Source organism: Procambarus clarkii, chromosome 91 (assembly GCF_040958095.1).
Source record: "Procambarus clarkii isolate CNS0578487 chromosome 91, FALCON_Pclarkii_2.0, whole genome shotgun sequence".
NCBI lineage: Eukaryota > Metazoa > Arthropoda > Malacostraca > Decapoda > Cambaridae > Procambarus > Procambarus clarkii.
In genome coordinates, this window is record NC_091240.1 from 3448515 (window position 1) to 3467410 (window position 18896).

Genomic DNA, 18896 nt, shown 5'->3' on the forward strand with positions numbered 1-18896 from the left:
CTGCGACCTCACTTAACCTGCACTTAAATCGTCAGGCTGCTATCGCGGGGGAGGATACTGCTTGACAAGTGTTTATGAGGGTCTCCAGGTGCTGGACACCTTTTCTGACCAGAAGGGAAGAGAATTTTCAGGAGAAAGCACCAAGCCTTTACGACTATATAGCACTTAAAAGGGATCAGGATAAGGATTTGGGATGGGACGGAGGGAAGGAATAGTGCAATGTTGATGGCTTCAGGGTGGTTACTGCAAGATTCAGGGACTCTTAAAGTTCTTGGTTGTTTGACTTTCCAGAAGATAGTGAGGTAGTGGCTTTTCCGGGATTGTTTGGCAGAAGTTCTATTCCCTCTGGACTCATCTGTAACCTAGACGTAGTCTATATAACCGGACTGCTATTTCCCTGTTGATTCCTTTTGGGATATTTAACCTGTCTAACTTGGTGGCCTGAAGATACCATATTGCAGAGGACGAACCTTCAGCTACTCTTTGGTGTAGATGGGCTTTGTTGAGGTGTGAGAGTTTGTTGGTGTTTCTTATGTACTCTAGTCTGGGTTGGATTGTTTTGTGGTTCACGGAGGACGAGTTGCCAATTAAGAAGTTTCATCGGCTTTCTCATTTAATGGGATTCCAACAAGGGACGGGATCCAGTTTAGGTTATGTTGAGTCTTTTGCCTTCAGCTACTGCTCCATGATACAAAAATGGTAGTAATTAATTATTAGGCTGCTAGGGTGTTAGCTTGTGTGTACCATGCATACCATATACATATATATGAGTGGACCCATACCCTCGGAGAAGTAGATAGGGAGCATTCAGGTAAAAATTTGTATGATGGGGTTCACCTCACCCTGGGGATGGTTAGTCCTTAGTCGTAGAGAGGAAGGAAGTATAGGGTAAGATGGCAGTTGTCTAACGCGCCGGGTATCTTGTCCTCTGGGTGCAGGGAGGTCCATCAAACAGTTGCACGCTCGATGTAAAATTCATTTGAGAGTTAATTACTGGGCCAAGAAGATGACTTCAGGTGTTCGTTCATAGCCTCGTGTTCTCTTTATCACTGGCAGACTCCTGAAAAAATGTTATATTGTTGTTGACATTGAAAGACTCGCTGTTTATGTGCTTGAGCACAAGTTGACTTGACCTGACCTGTGATGTTGACCAGACCACACACTAGAAGGTGAAGGGACGACGACGTTTCGGTCCGTCTTGGACCATTCACAATCGACTTGAGAATGGTCCAGGACGGACCAAAACGTCGCCGTCCCTTCACCTTCTAGTGTGTAGTCTGGTCAACATACCTTAGCCACGTTATTGTGACTCCTCGTCTGATCTATGATAACCCGCAATGGCCCACCGTGACGTGAGTTAACGTGAGTGACGATGACCTGGAGTGACAGGCCGTGACCTCGCATGACCTGGCCCAAGTGACGAGTGCCATGTGGTGTGTGCCGTACACACATAGTTACAGTCAGTGCCATCACTACGTTTAATTAGAATGTCTCTTCTTTCCAATAAAATTAATGTAAAAATCCCCAAATAAAAAATGGATTATATATATATATATATATATATATATATATATATATATATATATATATATATATATATATATATATATATATAATATAATATATATATATATATATATATATATATATATATATATATATATATATATATATATATATATATATATATATATATATATATATATATATATATATATATTGTTTTTTTCTCTTTTTGGTGTTGTATTTTTATGTGGTGGAGGGCATGTGTGTTCCAGCTTGCTGCGTGTTGATCCTCCTTTTCTCCCTTTTTCTCCTTAAACCCTTTCCCTCCCTTTCTTTTGCCTTCTCTCCCTTGCCTATACTTCCCTTCCCTTCCCTTCCTCGCTACTTCGTCGCCGTGTTGAATTCTCTGTGCATATATCTAATAGCCACTAACGTGTGTTGAGTGTGTGTGTGTGTGTCAATTTGGCTAATAATGATTTTCTTGCAGAGGCGGGAGCCCCCCGGGGAGCAGCGCCCCCCTCTCCGTGTCCGCTCCTCTGCTGGTCTTGTGGGTGTCTATATATATATATATAGGGCGCTGCTTAACTCTTTCTTCATATATGTGCTAACACAATTATTGTAGCTGATATGGAAAATATGAGTCAATTGCATATGTTAAAACTTGAGTTAGTATTTCACAGTTTTCATTTTTTTTTGGGGGGGGGGCTATATTGTCCACTTTAATTTCTCCTCCCTCTCCCCCCTCCCCTCAGGAGCAGCTTGTGGAGAGCAGGATAAGTGCAATAACTTGCCCTTAAGTTTATATGCTTTAAATATGATCCCCCTCTGTTCATTGGCCGAATATATTAGACACCAGATCTCTGCCCCCAATACGTTAATAAAAGCAACAATGCTGAAAATTTAATATTAGACATAATCATCTGGGGGTAATTATGGCACTACCTCATAAATCCCCTCTCCCACCCCATCCCCCACCCCACAAAAAAAGTAATTGGTATGCTGTATGATTCCCTTCAATACCGGGGTCGACGTTTGTCACCCTTCCAGGGACTGTATCAACAAGAAAACAATCACGCTTCCTATTTGGCAAAACACGTTATGATAAAACACCACAGTTCGACGTGGGTTCGAACCCTCATTACGGCCCTTGTGGATTTGTTCAAAACTCCCACATGTTAGCAGCATTTAAACACACAAGACTGTTCACACTGAAAGCGAAGGTCAGGAGACAGCACTAAGGTGTTGACCAATCCACACACTAGAAAATGAAGGGACGACGACGTTTCGGTCCGTCCTGGATCATTCTCAAGTTGACAATCGACTTGAGAATGGTCCAGGACGGACCGAAACGTCGTCGTCCCTTCACCTTCTAGTGTGTGGATTGATCAACATACTTCAGCCACGTTATTGTGACTCCTCGCCTGCACACAGCACTAAGGTGCACACTGTAAACAATTGGTCATTTATTGGATAGGAATCAGGAGGAAATGCGGTGCGTGAGACACACATTGGAAGCGTCCGGCTCAGACCCCCACACATTGTGTTGCCGAATGTGTGATGTCTCTGCTTTTGTTCTGCTTGTTTAATTATACTGGCTTTTATCTTTGGCTTAGAGAGCGGTGTATGCAAGAAGTAGTAGTGGTCAGCTTACAGCTTTGGTCGCCCATTGGCTTTCTCTGTTGCAAATATAAATTTCTTGATTGTTTATATAACTTTTGACACATTTGGTGTTTATGGTGCATTCTCCTGACTAAAGAGTGATTATGCAAGCACGAAATCTTTGTAGCAAGCTTTTATTAATCAAAACATAATACCATACAGCTACAAATGCATAAAAACAACATTTTTTTTCCTACCTTGCAGCTGGTATATCTTCAGCTTACATTGCGAGAAAGCTGGAATCTCACTTCAGCTTCTAAACATAGAGGAAAGCCTGTTAATTCCTTTGGCTCATGAGCATCCAAGTCCCTGTGAGAGGCGAGAGAACACACACCAGCAGGAGTCTCCTAACGTTTACCTTCTTTCTGACAGAACATCATGAGGAACCTGGTGCGCCGGTACGTGACGGTGGAACAGAGGAAGGCTGAGAACCAAGGGGTGACGGAAGACGACGTCAATGAGATCAAGCAAGACATCTCGGCCTTCCGCTGTGAGCTGGTCGAGATCCTCAAGAACTCGGGCATGAACACGTCGACGGCGACCTCCACTGGTCAAGGTATTCTGCCCCGCGGTAGTAAGTTATCAACGCCCCTTCGTCCACGTCCACGCCTGCCTCTCCCTCTGTCCAGTGCCCACCCCCACCCCTGGAGGGTGGCTGTGCTGGGGGCCGCCCCTCAGGGGATGACTTCATGGCAGATCTTCAAGAGGGAAGGGAAGGGGGGTAGCAGCAGCAGCAGCATCTGAGCTGCGAGGCTGTGACCGAGAGATTTGTACCGTCTCTTGCAAGGAGATCTCTCCCGCCCCTGTGCTGTTGAGACAACACAGAGACTATGTTGAAGGGTAGCTAGGGGGGGCGGATGTTTGCCTGCTGGAGGCCATGTGCTTGCTTGCCTCATGCATGGTGGGGAGGTTAAGGTTACGCTCATGTTGGATGGCTTGCGCCATGTAGTCTGTGTGGCACATCTCAACCTTATTATCTGAAATTATGCAAATTTATGTAGCATGTGTTAGAAATTAATGAGAGGAAAGTCAAGAGATTGTTTAAGTCAAGCTATTAAATGTACGTCATTATAGAGCTTTTGTAAGTTTATTAATTTGCCAGAAATTGTGCCCTTTGGTCTTATGGGTACAAGACAAACACTGACCTCATCTCACAGGAGGCAACGTTGTTGTTGTTTTAGATTCAGCTACTTGGAACAAAAGCTCCAAGTAGCACGGGCTATGGTGAGCCCGTAGTGGCCTTACCCGGCACAGGAGCGGGGCTGTAACTGCAGGAAGCAACATTAATGATAAGTTATATAGTGATCAGCTCTTCTCGCCCGTGCCTTCATCCCAGCCTCGTGACTCTATGCTGGATTATATATAAATAGCGTCATGCTTCAGGCTGGGGTTTACGGGCTCACCATAGCCCGTGCTACTGGAACTTCTTGTTCTGAGTAGCGGAACCTAAAACAACAACAACTCAGGCTGGGTCCGGACAAAGTCGTGTCCTAGACACGGTCATGTCCAGGACAGTTAGTGTGCCAGTGTGCCATGCGCTAGTGCACCATAGCTTGGGGGGGGGGGTATGATATGGCACCTGCCATGTACGGCCAGACAGCCAGCCACCCTCCCGGCCGCCACACGCCCCCCATCCCGCGGTGTGTGACCTGTCTTGGGGGTCAAGACAGGTCACAAACACCGCCGCCTGGAGAGCGGGTTGGCTGGGACGGCACTCTTCACAGTATGTAAGTTTCCGGCCCTTCCTTCTCCTGTCAGCTGTCCCTAGATTTAGGATGTTGTGGTTTGATGAGAATTGGTTTATACAGTGACGGACCTCTAGAGGAGCTAGCGTACTTGATTTCCCTGCACCAAGCCAGCAAGGTTCCGGGAGCGGCGACGTCAGAGAGCTGCCTGCCTGACTGCCTGCTTGTCACCACCGCATGAGAGACGGCCCACTGGTCTCAGTCCCCCAGCACATGCCTCCAGTATTAAGCATTTGCCTAGTAGTGTAGTCTGTATGTCTCTCCCTCCTCGTATATTGTCCCAGTGCAGTGACTCAGCGTCCCACGCTCTTCCTTAGACTTGATGCATCGTTTAAACTCAAGTGCATCAACAACTAACATTCTCTTTTAATTTTAGACGGTTTTTTCTGTCTGTAAAGTAACTTTTTTTTTTCTCTATGGGCCTTCCATACGGCAGTTGATAACCACATTTTTCCCAGGTAGTGTTCATTATTTTGACACTAATTAGTACATGGTCGCGGCTCGAGGTCAGGCAACAAGGCGATCCCGTGCCAGTGTTAAAAGTCTGGTTCAGCTCCGTCAGGTCCTCTGATCACAATTTGTTTAACCTCTCCTAATAGAGAAACAAATAAAAATCTCGTCTGTGCAGCTACTACATAGTAGTAGTAGTAGTAGTAGTAGTAGTAGTAGTAGTAGTAGTAGTAGTAGTAGTAGTGGTAGTAGTGGTAGTAGTAGTAGTAGTAGTAGTAGTAGTAGTAGTAGTAGTAGTAGTAGTAGTAGTAGTAGTGGTAGTAGTGGTAGTAGTAGTAGTAGTAGTAGTAGTAGTAGTAGTAGTAGTAGTAGTAGTGGTAGTGGTAGTAGTAGTAGTAGTAGTAGTAGTAGTAGTAGTAGTAGTAGTAGTAGTGGTAGTGGTAGTGGTAGTAGTAGTAGTAGTAGTAGTAGTAGTAGTAGTAGTAGTAGTGGTAGTAGTGGTAGTAGTAGTAGTAGTAGTAGTAGTAGTAGTAGTAGTGGTAGTAGTAGTAGTAGTAGTAGTAGTAGTAGTAGTAGTAGTAGTAGTAGTAGTAGTAGTAGTAGTAGTAGCAGTAGTGGTAGTAGTAGTAGTAGTGGTAGTAGTGGTAGTAGTAGTAGTAGTAGTAGTAGTAGTAGTAGTAGTAGTGGTAGTAGTGGTAGTAGTAGTAGTAGTAGTAGTAGTAGTAGTAGTAGTAGTAGTAGTGGTAGTAGTAGTAGTAGTGGTAGTAGTGGTAGTAGTAGTAGTAGTAGTAGTAGTAGTAGTAGTAGTAGTAGTAGTAGTAGTAGTAGTAGTGGTAGTAGTAGTAGTAGTAGTAGTAGTAGTAGTAGTAGTAGTAGTAGTAGTAGTAGTGGTAGTAGTAGTAGTAGTAGTAGTAGTAGTAGTAGTAGTAGTAGTAGTAGTAGTAGTAGTAGTAGTAGGCATCCATCAGCCTCAGGAGACTGATGGATTCACACTGCACATTGTAAACAATTGTTGATTTTACATAATCAACTACATAATCAACTGCCAATCCCCCCACACCTCACAAGTCCGTTTTCTGACGCACCACATAAATGGGCCGGGCTCTAATACACAATATAAATAACGCACATGTATTTATCTACAGCACTTGTTGTTTAGAGATAACTGAGCTTAGCCTGGGTGTGAACCACGGAAGGAATAGGAACGTGGGGGGGGGGGGAGCGAACCTGACAACTAACCAGTTATGGAGGCCTGAGCTGCCAGACTTGGTCACCCTTTGTGTACATAACTCCTCTCTGCCGACCTGTTCTGCTTCTCTTAACCGGAGAATTATAGACCCGAAGATACCGAGACATCTGTCTGCCGCCTTCTTGCATGCGTCTCCAACGACCTATTTCCCCAACTCCTAATGATCCAACAGTCTCATATGTACACGTACACATTCTCGCATGCACGCACGCACGCATACGCATGAATGCACGCAATTAAATTCCATGTAAATATGCTTTCTAAGCTCGTTCGCTCACACACTAACACGTGCCACATATATATATATATATATATATATATATATATATATATATATATATATATATATATATATATATATATATATATATATATATATATATATATATATATATATATATTGTAACTGGAACGAGTGAGAATATTTTAAAGAATAATTGAAGAATTTGTGTTACATCAGATACGTAAAATGAAGAAACTGGAGAGACAGAAACTGCAGGAGTTAGAGAGACAAAGATATCTATTGACCAGACCACACACCAGAAAGTGAAGGGACGACGACGACGTTTCTGTCCTTCCTGGACCATTCTCAAGACAATCGACTTGAGAATGGTCCAGGACGGACCGAAACGTCGTCCCTTCATTTTCTAGTGTGTGGTCTGGTCAACATACTTCAGCCACGTTATTGTGACTCATCGCCTGCATAAAGATATCTATGTACAGAAAATTAATGCAGTTAGACACCAACAATTTTCATATAAAACGTACAGTGGCCATCATAACACCCGTGACGGGATATGACATAGTGTTGTATGGCAACACCCTGCCATACAACTGGGTGTATGCCATACAAACCGCAGTGTGTATGTCATACAACGCACGGTGTGTACGTCATGTGATATAACATGGTTATACTATACAACACATTGAGTGTATACACTATTCAGTCCACCAGATGTGTGTGTTATAAAAAACGGAATGTACATCTTGTCTGTATATCATATATCCCACTGTGTGTATACCATACAACCCACTGTGTGTATTACTAGGCCTACCACACAACACTGCATACACAGTCCTACTAAGCAAAACTTGGCATACACCATACACGTAAAACTAGAGGTACGTATACACACACATACAACATATACACACCTGGCAGATAGACGTGACTTAATATGCCAGATATATCGCAGTATATATATATACCCGTTCCGCTCATTACGTCTACCACGTCACTAGACAGACATTTACTGTCAAATTCTATCATAAATTATATGAAGATGGGTCCAATTTTATTCAGAATTGGATAATTCAATTTAATTGTTTAAGATTTGGTGGTGCAATTTATATTAGGCCTCAAACTGCTGACTCCTATTTCTTGTGAGATGCAGTGCTGTGATTACTGGTTTAAGAAACAGATTTTGTTCTTGTTTAAATTGATGGTAGTTGATGCTGGTCATAGTTACAATGATCATGATGATTGTAATGCTCAGGATCATTGTTCTTGTAATTCAGTCAGAATTGATTGTCTCTTTTTTATTGCATGGGTCATGTTTGTATCAGTCTTGGATGAATTTATTCAATTTGTATTTATAGTTTAATCAGCACCATTCTCATGTCTTTCTTCCTATTGTTTTGGAAATTTTATGTTTATACTAAGTGAGATCCTTCAAAAAAAAAAATATTTGTAACTCTTAAGTCTATCCTGAGAAAATAGAAAATGTATCTTATTTACATTTGAAGAAAACGAGTTTCTCTAATGAAGTTATGGGACACTACTCTAGGTACTGGCGGCAAGAAGAACCGTCAAAAGGAGAGAAGACTCATGAAAGGATTCAACCTGGGCGTGAACTCAATAAGTTCTAACCTCAGTTTAGGAACGTCGACGGTCCTGCCCCCAACGGTGGAGGTAAGGAGTGCCTCCTGAGGAAGGTTTGTGACATAAAGCGACCGAAGTGGTATACTTACGCATGCTATTTCTCAGGTCTCAGTTGAATAAGTATATGGCTAAATATCGATATATGATAGATCCCCCATTAACACTTACTAAATGATTCCAAACATAATTTTCTTTCAGAATAACCACCTCACATATTAAGATTGTAAGTAAAGCTATGATTCCCCATTCGATAACTACACATCTGAAATCCCTCGATGAAATTATGATTTATTTTATCTCCTCTCACACCATCACCACCGTCGAGCTCCCCCACGAATGTTTACTGTTGGTTGACCAGACCACACGCTAGAAGGTGAAGGGACGACGACGACGTTTCGGTCCGTCCTGGACCATTCTCAAGTCGATTGTGAATGGTCAAAAGACAATCGACTTGAGAATGGTCCAGGACGGACCGAAACGTCGTCGTCCCTTCACCTTCTAGTGTGTGGTCTGGTCAACATTATTTTGCCACGTTATTGTGACTTATCGCCTGCGTTTACTGTTGGTCCCCCTAAGTCCAGGTGCCGCAAATGTTAGTGTTAATGTGTGTCATGTCTCCAGGCGGACAGGTGGGGCAGGCTAGCCGACCACTACTAATGTTTCCTCGAGTAGTGGAGTAGTGACAAGCTCCGCTGCTTCACCCACTGCTCTTCTTCACCTACTCAACACCCTCCCCCCCCTTTTACCTAAAAGAAGCAGACACCTTCCCTCAATGTTTATTTTTTTCTTAGCTTTCTTATGTCACAAGATACATTGCTGAATGTTTACCATATTATTTATAATGTACATCACAGTGTGTGAAATATGCTGAAGGATTTTGAAGAATATATTCATGAGTGCATCTTTTTCAACGGAAAATATATGTATTTCTATATATATATATATAAATCATGAAACAGTTTATTGATTTTTTAAGGCGGAAGTTATCCATTTTCGTTGGCTTTGTGAGGGGCGAGTGCCCCTGGTGACTAGTGTGCCCTGGTCTCTGCAGGTGGCGGAGGTCGCCGTCAAGCGCTCCCCGCAAAACAAGCTAGCGCGGCTGGCCAGGCTGGCGGAGGCGAGACTCGGCCGCCCGACCAACAAGAAGCGTTGGGGCACGCTCGTCGAGGCCGCTAAGAATGCCAAAGTAAAAAAGTTATTATCCAGGTCCCGCTCCGACGAGTCGCTCTCCTCCGATCCTGGCAACGAGATGAACGGGGATTCAGAGGATGCTCGGGGCGGGACCGATACCCCGACGCCCCTGCAGAGCCTGCCCCCGGGGATATTAAGGGGCGGGGACGGCTCCTCGGAGGGCACACGACGGGAGCGGAGTGGGTCGCGGGGGAGCGGCACGATGCATCTGGATGCGGCGGCGCTGGTGAGCCAACACGAGACCACCAAGAGGCCGCCCAAGAACTCTGTGAGCTTTGATCAGTCGGCGCTCGCGGGCGCCAGCAGCAGCAGTCCTTCCCACTCATCCACCGAGACGGAGCCTCCGCCACCCTACCCACAGTGGCCTCGCCCAGTACCCACCGCCTCCAATCTGACGGAAACAAACCCCACCGCCACGTCGCCCTCGTCAGGTGGTAGTGGGTCTCTGCCGCCACTTGCAGTGAGCGAGTCCTCGGAGCCTCTGGTGAGCGGCGGTCCGCCAGCCAACGGGTCGGTCCAGCCGCCCCGTCTGCCTGGTATCCAGCCAGTCAACCGCCACATGGCCGCCGGGTGGCTCTGATCCTCGCCCCACACCCGCCTCCACCACTTTTTTACCACGGTAAGGCGGCTATATTGTGAAATTCAATTATTACCTAGCTCCTAATTTCATATTTGAAGATGTTGCTTCGTTTGCCAGAGTTTAATCCATTTGGGCCTATGCTCTCGACTGTCGAAGGACTGTTACTATGTTAGGTAAGTAATTATAAAAAGAAAGCACCATGCTTATTTATTTTGTTCAGGCTTTTGTACATCTCTGAATGCTGCAGATGTGCTGACCACACAGAGTGCAGCATTTTCTCTGGGATTGACGAATCGCTAGAATAATAAGGCCTTCTTTATTATTTTATCCTTATTTAGTAAGGATTGAGCATATGATTGATCAGTCATTCCTCTCGACTTGCAACAACGTATAGCAAATGATGTACTAAAAACTCCGAGCGACCCCACACTTAGAAAACGGGAATATTTGTGATTAGCAATGATTTGTAGTATATCATATTTTGTCCGTTGGGTATTTTGACGTCAAGTGTGATTTATTTTCTCGAGAGGACAAGTTGTTCTGTTACATCGCCATAGAGCAGTGGCCTGTTTGAACCAAAGTGAGTGGGTGCTGCAGTGTTATAAATAGAGGAGACCCTAACCCAAATTGTGCAGCCTAGTGATGTATTTTTAGCTTGTAAACAAAGAGCGTAGTACCCTGTGGGCCTGAAGCACTACTCATCATTGTGGGTATGTAACCAAGCAGCTCTTCAAGGGGCTATTATCTAAATGTAGCAGTGCTGTCGTAGTACACCTGGCTTATGTCTCGATTCGCAATCGGGGGATCCTGGGTTCGATTCCCAGGAGGGACAGAAATGATTGGGAAATGAAATTGTTTTTCGACTACCTAACCTACCTAGCCTAACCTAACCTAACTTTTTCGGCTACCTAACCTAACCTAACCTAAAAAGATAGGTTAGGTTAGGTTAGGTAGGGTTGGTTAGGTTCGGTCATATGTCTACGTTAATTTTAACTCCAATAAAAAAAATTGACCTCATACATAATGAAATGGGTAGCTTTATCATTTCATAAGAAAAAAATTAGAGAAAATATATTAATTCAGGAAAACTTGGCTTATTAGGCAAATCGGGCCTTGCATAGTAGGCTGAGAAGTGCATTCTGAGGTACGACATATATATATATATATATATATATATATATATATATATATATATATATATATATATATATATATCTATATATATATATATATATATATATATATATATATGTGTGTGTGTGTGTATATATATATATATATATATATATATATATATATATATATATATATATATATATATATATATATATAAATGCATGCTTCATATCCCACTCCACTTTGTATTATAACCTTAGATAGGGTAAATTCTCTATTTCAATGAGTAATCATTTATCAAAAATTTTACACTTTTTGTGATATAAAACAAGTAACTTCAGAATAATTATGCTAGGATGTATCACAATATATTTATTACCTTAATACCTCAAGTTGTCCAGTGGAAATATTAGAGCCTAAAATTTGAAGCCTACCTGAGACAATAACACAAATCTTCTATGAACTTTATTCACACGCATCAACTGCTGCCCCCGAATGATTCCAATACTTTCCTTGCAGATTAAAAGCCTTTTGGACCAGCAGCAGCAACAACACAAGCGCCCTCATCCACCACCATCTGTAAATAGGCCGAAAATTACCTTCACCCGCGCACTGGCGACCTGACACGCGACTCTTGGGCGCAATGTACCCTGTCACTGAGAGGGGTCACTCTTCCCCCGCCCCACAACCGGTCACCATCTGGGGGTGGTGGAATGAGGGGGACATTTTCCCCTCAGATAACCTGGTACAAAGTTCACAATTGCCTCATATGGACCGCGGTACTGCCTCCTTTACCGGGAAGCAACAGCGGAGAAATGGTGGGATCGAAGGGAGAACATACCCCCGTGTCCGAGTTCGAAGGACATATGCCCTTGTTCGTGTTCGACCGCAAGTTTTATATAACTATATCATTGTGGCGGTGTTTATGAATATGAGGTTGTGCACAGGAGGTGTGGTGCAGGATCCTGAACATTTCTGACTTTCTTTAACTGTATGACACGGCTGAAAATTATATATATATATATATATATATATATATATATATATATATATATATATATATATATATATATATATATATATATATATATATATATATATATATATATATATATATATATATGAGTGTGTGTGTTTAGGGATTATTTCATATATTATATTTAACTGATAAAGTGTTGAGATGTTTGTTATATTATGCTAATATGGTTAACACTGAAGATTTTAATGGAGAATGTATATAGTTTTTGGTAACTTTTAACTAGATTAATGTACCCTAGCGTGAGACATATCTTACGCGCTGGCTGAATGACCAATAGATAAAGACATTGAGCTGAAATAGCGTTGTAAGTCATACACCAGTGAGAAGAAAATAGAGTGTGGCGTGGGATAAATTTGTGTTTACATAACAGAAAATGAGAGAAAATGGTAATGGGGCAAGGAAAATACGAATGTGTTCAGTGATATTAAAACGGAGCCCCGTGATTGGAAAATAGTGCACAGTTATGGAAGCCTGTGTAGAGAGAGCTAGAAGCGTGGGTATGCTGTACGACGCCCGGTACGCTGTACGACGCCCGGTACGCTGTACGACGCCCGGTACGCTGTACGACGCCCGGTACGCTGTACGACGCCCGGTACGCTGTACGACGCCCGGTACGCTGTACGACGCCCGGTACGCTGTACGACGCCCCAGACGACTGCACTGTCAGCGTCTGACTAGGCTCATGTTCGTGGACTCTAAACTCATTCAAGTGAAGAGTAAATATAAGTGTAAACAATTAAATATAACACGGGTTGAGATGTACATAAAGAACACATGTATTGCTTTTTATAACGGACATGTTTCTTCATTTTCTTACTCTGTTAATGAACATAATAAGTAATGGTGTAAAGCGTTAGTATGTATATGTATATATATATATATATATATATATATATATATATATATATATATATATATATATATATATATATATATATATATATATGTATATGTATATATATATATAGTATATCCTTTTGCTTGCAATACCGAAAGATTTTTAGGAGCCATGCGAATGAGTGCAGGTGGTGCTATTTATATAATATATGGGTTCCTTGGTCGGTTTCAAGGAGTAATAAGATTACTTACATGTACAAGCCTGAGGACATTGTTTAGTCTAAGGCTTCCCTGAAATGTTTGTACAAGAGCGTTTTTTACACTATTAAAGAAAGATTTAAGGTGGACTTTCCGCCGCTTTAGGGGTACTAATCAGGAAACACTTAGGTAGGAAATTTCGTACACAATATATTTGTGTTGAGCGGTTGTGTTGCCAGGCAATCACTTTCCTACTCCAAAGAACACGCATTGGTGAACAAACAGCGACATATCTCGTTGATACTAGTCTCATAATGTCATTATTCTCGTCGTTCACTTCATCGTCACTAGATATAGCTATTAGCTGTGTTGCATATTTACAAAAATGAAGAGAGTTTCGGATGGCCCTTAAGGGGAGACAGGGTTCACCTCTCGCTCTCTTCTGTGTTCCCTTGGGTCCTTCATCAGGACCTATGGGGAACTTAACTATCTCTTCCTCCTCAGCATCATCACTTCCCTTCTCATACTGATCTTCCCTTCCCAACCGGTGTTTTGATGGCGGGAGAAATTTGAAAATTTAAACCAAGTGCTCGGGCGGGCGGCGGGTGAGCCTAGGCTTCCCGCCACCGCATCACGAGCATAAAGTCTTTATCAAGACGTCTGGGAGAGTTGTTACTTCCTCGAAGGGGGAGACACGTGGTGGATAATGTATTACACGAGCCTTACGAAGGGGTGATCATAGTGCTAAATGTTCTTCTGAATGGCTAGGAGAAGTGAGCCTTATTATTATGTGGAGGACGAGGCTTGGAAAGCCTATGTGGTGTTTGTACCCTGCTTACCTCCCTCATCCGCTAGTAATATATATATATATATATATATATATATATATATATATATATATATATATATATATATATATATATATATATATATATATATATATATATATATATATACATATATATTTCCTTTTCTATCTTTTTGCAACGAACACTTTTTAAAGTATGTTATGAGGTGATAATCTCTTGTCAGTGTCAAAATTATGATAATTTTAATTGTTTGTATTACCCTGTAGCTATGTATATATATATATATATATATATATATATATATATATATATATATATATATATATATATATATATATATATATATAAAAAGAAATAATGCCTTTTTATACGCTTGGGTAAGAAGACTCGGTCTCCAGAAGTGACCAAAACAACACAAGTCGCTTACACTGGGGCTACCAGGGTGGACGGGCTTTTCAAGTGAAGTCGTCGTTGCGTTGATCGCTTTCCCCGCGGATCTAGACCAAAGGCGCCACTTGAAGGTGGCTGCTATAGGAGCACCACTCCTAATGAGATCATCTGCCCACCATATTTTTATATCACATTTGATATGATGCAGTAACTAGAAGGGTGATGGGAATAACACAACGCCAAAGTATGTCGAGTTGATTCAGCAAGCACCTCATCATCCCAACTGTGTCTGGCGGGTGGGATCATCATGGGTTAAAATGTTTTATAATGGTTGCTAAAGGTGAATATAGTCCTGTTGGCTCTCACACACACTTCCCTATGGCGTCAACCTATTTCTAACTTATTTAAACAAATCTTTTAATAATAAGGTTAAGGACTTCTACGTAATCAAATGTTTATTGAAAATATAAGGGATTTGTACTTGTTCAAATCTCTTTTTACTAAGAAAGTTCATATAGGCTTGACCTTGATTCAGGGTGGTGTGAAGGTCTCACCATTTTGGTGGACGAAATACTCTGGTGTAAAGGACAAGAAGAGTATATTTGATTTCTTTTGCAACATTGATCTGTGTACATATTTATCCATAATTTGTCACTGATGTTTTTACTTGGTTATTTCTTAATATATATATATATATATATATATATATATATATATATATATATATATATATATATATATATATATATATATATATATATATATGTATACATATTACTATTCCGATATTAATTATTCTAGTCATGCTGTTTTGTTAGTTTAGCGAGTACGTAACTGCGACGAATGGTTGACAAATCTTAACCCGCCTTTTGGTCCACACCAAGCTACACCCAGCGAACAGAATACACCCTGGTGTATTGTATAGCTCTCGGACGTAGGTTCGAATCCACGTCACGGCCCTTGTGGATTTGTCCACCCTTGTGTATCCACACCAACCTACACAGTGTCCAGACCTGGTTCATCAGACACTAAGCCTTCTTAAACAAAATATCAGCTTCGCATGCTAAAGCGTTTTTAAATTACTTTGTCGTTTACGGGTCGGCTAAGAAAGACCAATGCAGAGATTAGTGAGAGAAAGTGTATCGGAAAGTGGCGTTCCAAATCAAGGAACATAGATGAACTAGGCACAAGTAAAGGGTGATAAAGTTGGTGTACGGATGAATGTGTGAGGTGAAAGCACGATCAAACTTCTCTTAGAGAATGTTGTTAACAGCGCAAGACACGGAAGAGAAAATAACGAGGGAAGTGAGAGGCTGATGAAGAGTGTATACCTCTTCATCCCCTGATGAAGAGGGGCTGAGTAAGAGTGTACACTCACTCACCCGCAGCCTAGTCATCTTTATAGCCTAAGTCATTTACTTTTCAAAGTCCTTGTTCCCTTCCTGAGAATTCTGGTAATTTTCACTCGTTTATTTGAATGGTGTAGTACTTACACAGTTCGGTAATGATTCTCTGTGGGAATCATGCGTTATCTGTTCATGTAGAATACATATCTTGTCTATTTCGAGGTGAGAGTTTTAGGCTGTTATATATATTTTGAATTTATTTTCTATTTTTTAACCAATGTGAAAAATTTGTTTATATATAAATATATATGTTTATATATATATATGTATATGTATATATATATATATATATATATATATATATATATATATATATATATATATATATATATATATATATATATATCATATCATGTGATATTTATACGTTGCTCTGTTGAAAGCTCCATGGAAGAGTTGACTATAGTGAAGCTAAGAGGGGGGGGCTCATCCACTTCCCACATTTTCACTCACGCTCGTGCACGCACGCATACAAACACACACACACACACACACACACACACACACACACACACACACACACACACACACACACACACACACACACACACACACACACACACACACACACACTCACTCGCTCACTCACTCACTCACTCACTCACTCACTCACTCACTCACTCACTCACTCACTCACTCACTCACTCACTCATTCACCCCCCCCCACACACACATTCACATCCCCCCACCCCCACCCCAACACATAAAAACACACTGGAACTAATAATCTAGAGCACTTGGATAAAGATTTAATATATTGATACAGTGAGCCATAGGCACCCTATGTTTATTTTCGGTATATATACCTTTTGTCGCACAACACACAGGTTCTTGGTATGTGTCGAACTGAAACTACAAAAGCGCAGCCACATTACGCTAACTTTCCATACTAGTGGGATTACGCACACTTTCCCCCACACATTAGTGGGAAGAAAATGTGTAAACACATTTGATACTGTAAATAAGCGTCCCAACTGGCTTTGTCTAGCTCTATAAGCCCTAAACAGCCGTTTAGAGACCGATAGTCGAACTCTCCATAGTAACAACAACACATGTCACTACAAACGGGTTTCACTAAGGCGTCAGCAACACGCCATGTGCGTGTGTGTGTGTGAATCTGAGGAGTTACCCCATTTACATGCTCATAATGTAAATTACCTCTTCCTGGCCCTGTACAAAAACAAAAATGTACCGTTTTCTGCAACAGCCGTAGAACTGAGGCAGCGCCGCCGTATAATTGTTGGACAAATGCATGGAATGGTTCGAGTACCTGAACGAGATGAACAAGCCGCTTTAACGAGTGTCTGTGGATGAGTCTGTGATATGAAACTATCTGTGTACCTCTGTACATCCCTTCATGACGACTGAAACTATCTGTGTACCTCTGTACATCCCTTCATGACGACTGAAACTATCTGTGTACCTCTGTACATCCCTTCATGACGACTGAAACTATCTGTGTACCTCTGTACATCCCTTCATGACTGAAACTATCTGTGTACCTTCTTACATCCCTTCATGACGACTGAAACTATCTGTGTACCTTCTTACATCCCTTCATGACGACTGAAACTGAAATTTGAAACGGGTTCGGCTTACCCACTTTGGATCTTGAAGGTCAAGGTGGCATTCATTATTTTTTAACTGGATCATCACTGTAACATTATATCGTCACTGTATCATCATTGAATCCGTATTTCATCAATGTGTCATCACTGTAGCATTAATGTATTATCATCAAATCAATTTCATCGCCATATTGTATCATCACTGTACTGTATCATAAATGAATTACTGTAACATTATTATTTAACTGATTCATTTGTGTATCACTGTATTATCACTTGACATTGTCATTGTATTACTAATGACTTATCAGTATAATGTACCCAGTTACAAACCTATGTATCGCCACAGAATCACTACTGTACCACTGTGACACTACTCGGTCACTACTGTATTCCCTGTAACACTACTCGGTCACTACTGTACCCCCAATTCATTAAACAAAACCCCAAATTGGATCATACGCCATAACTATTCAATTACTGTATCGCCATTGTAGCATCACTGTATCATGTAGATACAAGAACACACAAAATAATTATGTATTACTTCCTCTGCTCGTTTTCACAGCGTCGATGTGTGTGTGTGTGTGTGTGTGTGTGTGTGTGTGTGTGTGTGTGTGTGTGTGTGTGTGTGTGTGTGTGTGTGTGTGTGTGTGTGTGTGTGTGTGTGTGAGGCGGACTGTCAATACATCACAGGTGCTGACAAAAAAAAGACGTATTTTGAGTTGATATTTTGTGAATTATCATTACTAAAAATTGTATGGTAGATTGTACACGACCACGAACAAACCAATAAATATATGGAAGAGACATGAGTGTGTTTTTCTCCTCTGTTTCCCGCTACTCATCTTTCTGTTCTACTCACAGTAGGCTCTGGCTATTTTTTTCAGTTTCAGTTCAGTTCCTGAACCGATTATGTGCCTCTGTAACCCTTTCCATCACATCGGGATGGGTATGGGGTGCATAATAGATAGAAATTGAATTGATTGAGACAATAGGTATCGATATGTTTCAATGTTATGTGCATAAGTTGTCATAAGTTTTCCCAAAATATGTGTAATATTCAAGTAAAACAATTACAAAAATATACAAGTAATATCTGAAAATTTGTTGGGGTCAATAGACATAATTACTGTTTCAGTAAAACAATTGCAGTTAAAGATACAATTCCATAATTGCAGTTAAAGGTACTTGAACAAATAATCATAGTCACAGAAACGTGTTACGATCTAATCCACTGATTTCAACTACAAACTTGAAGTGTTCACTGA

At 41.3% G+C, this 18896-nt stretch overlaps 1 protein-coding gene across 7 annotated transcripts in view; it reads left to right on the forward strand.

Annotated features, from left to right (window-relative positions):
• The window catches only part of LOC123773929 (transient receptor potential-gamma protein-like), a 197151-nt gene extending 184769 nt beyond the window's left edge, over positions 1-12382 (forward strand). For 4 of the 7 annotated variants that reach the window (XM_069318652.1, XM_069318656.1, XM_069318653.1 and 1 more), the window contains 4 exons: positions 3538-3739; positions 8397-8521; positions 9543-10301; positions 11898-12382. In XM_069318652.1, the coding sequence (XP_069174753.1) occupies positions 3538-3739; positions 8397-8521; positions 9543-10262 (1047 nt within the window). In that variant the 3' untranslated portion in view covers positions 10263-10301; positions 11898-12382. Of the gene's footprint in view, positions 1-3537; positions 3740-8396; positions 8522-8689; positions 8715-9542; positions 10302-11897 lie in introns of those variants that run through there. The other 3 variants (XM_069318654.1, XM_069318655.1, XM_069318658.1) reach the window with 2 other exon arrangements.
• The last annotated feature ends 6514 nt before the right edge of the window (positions 12383-18896 follow it).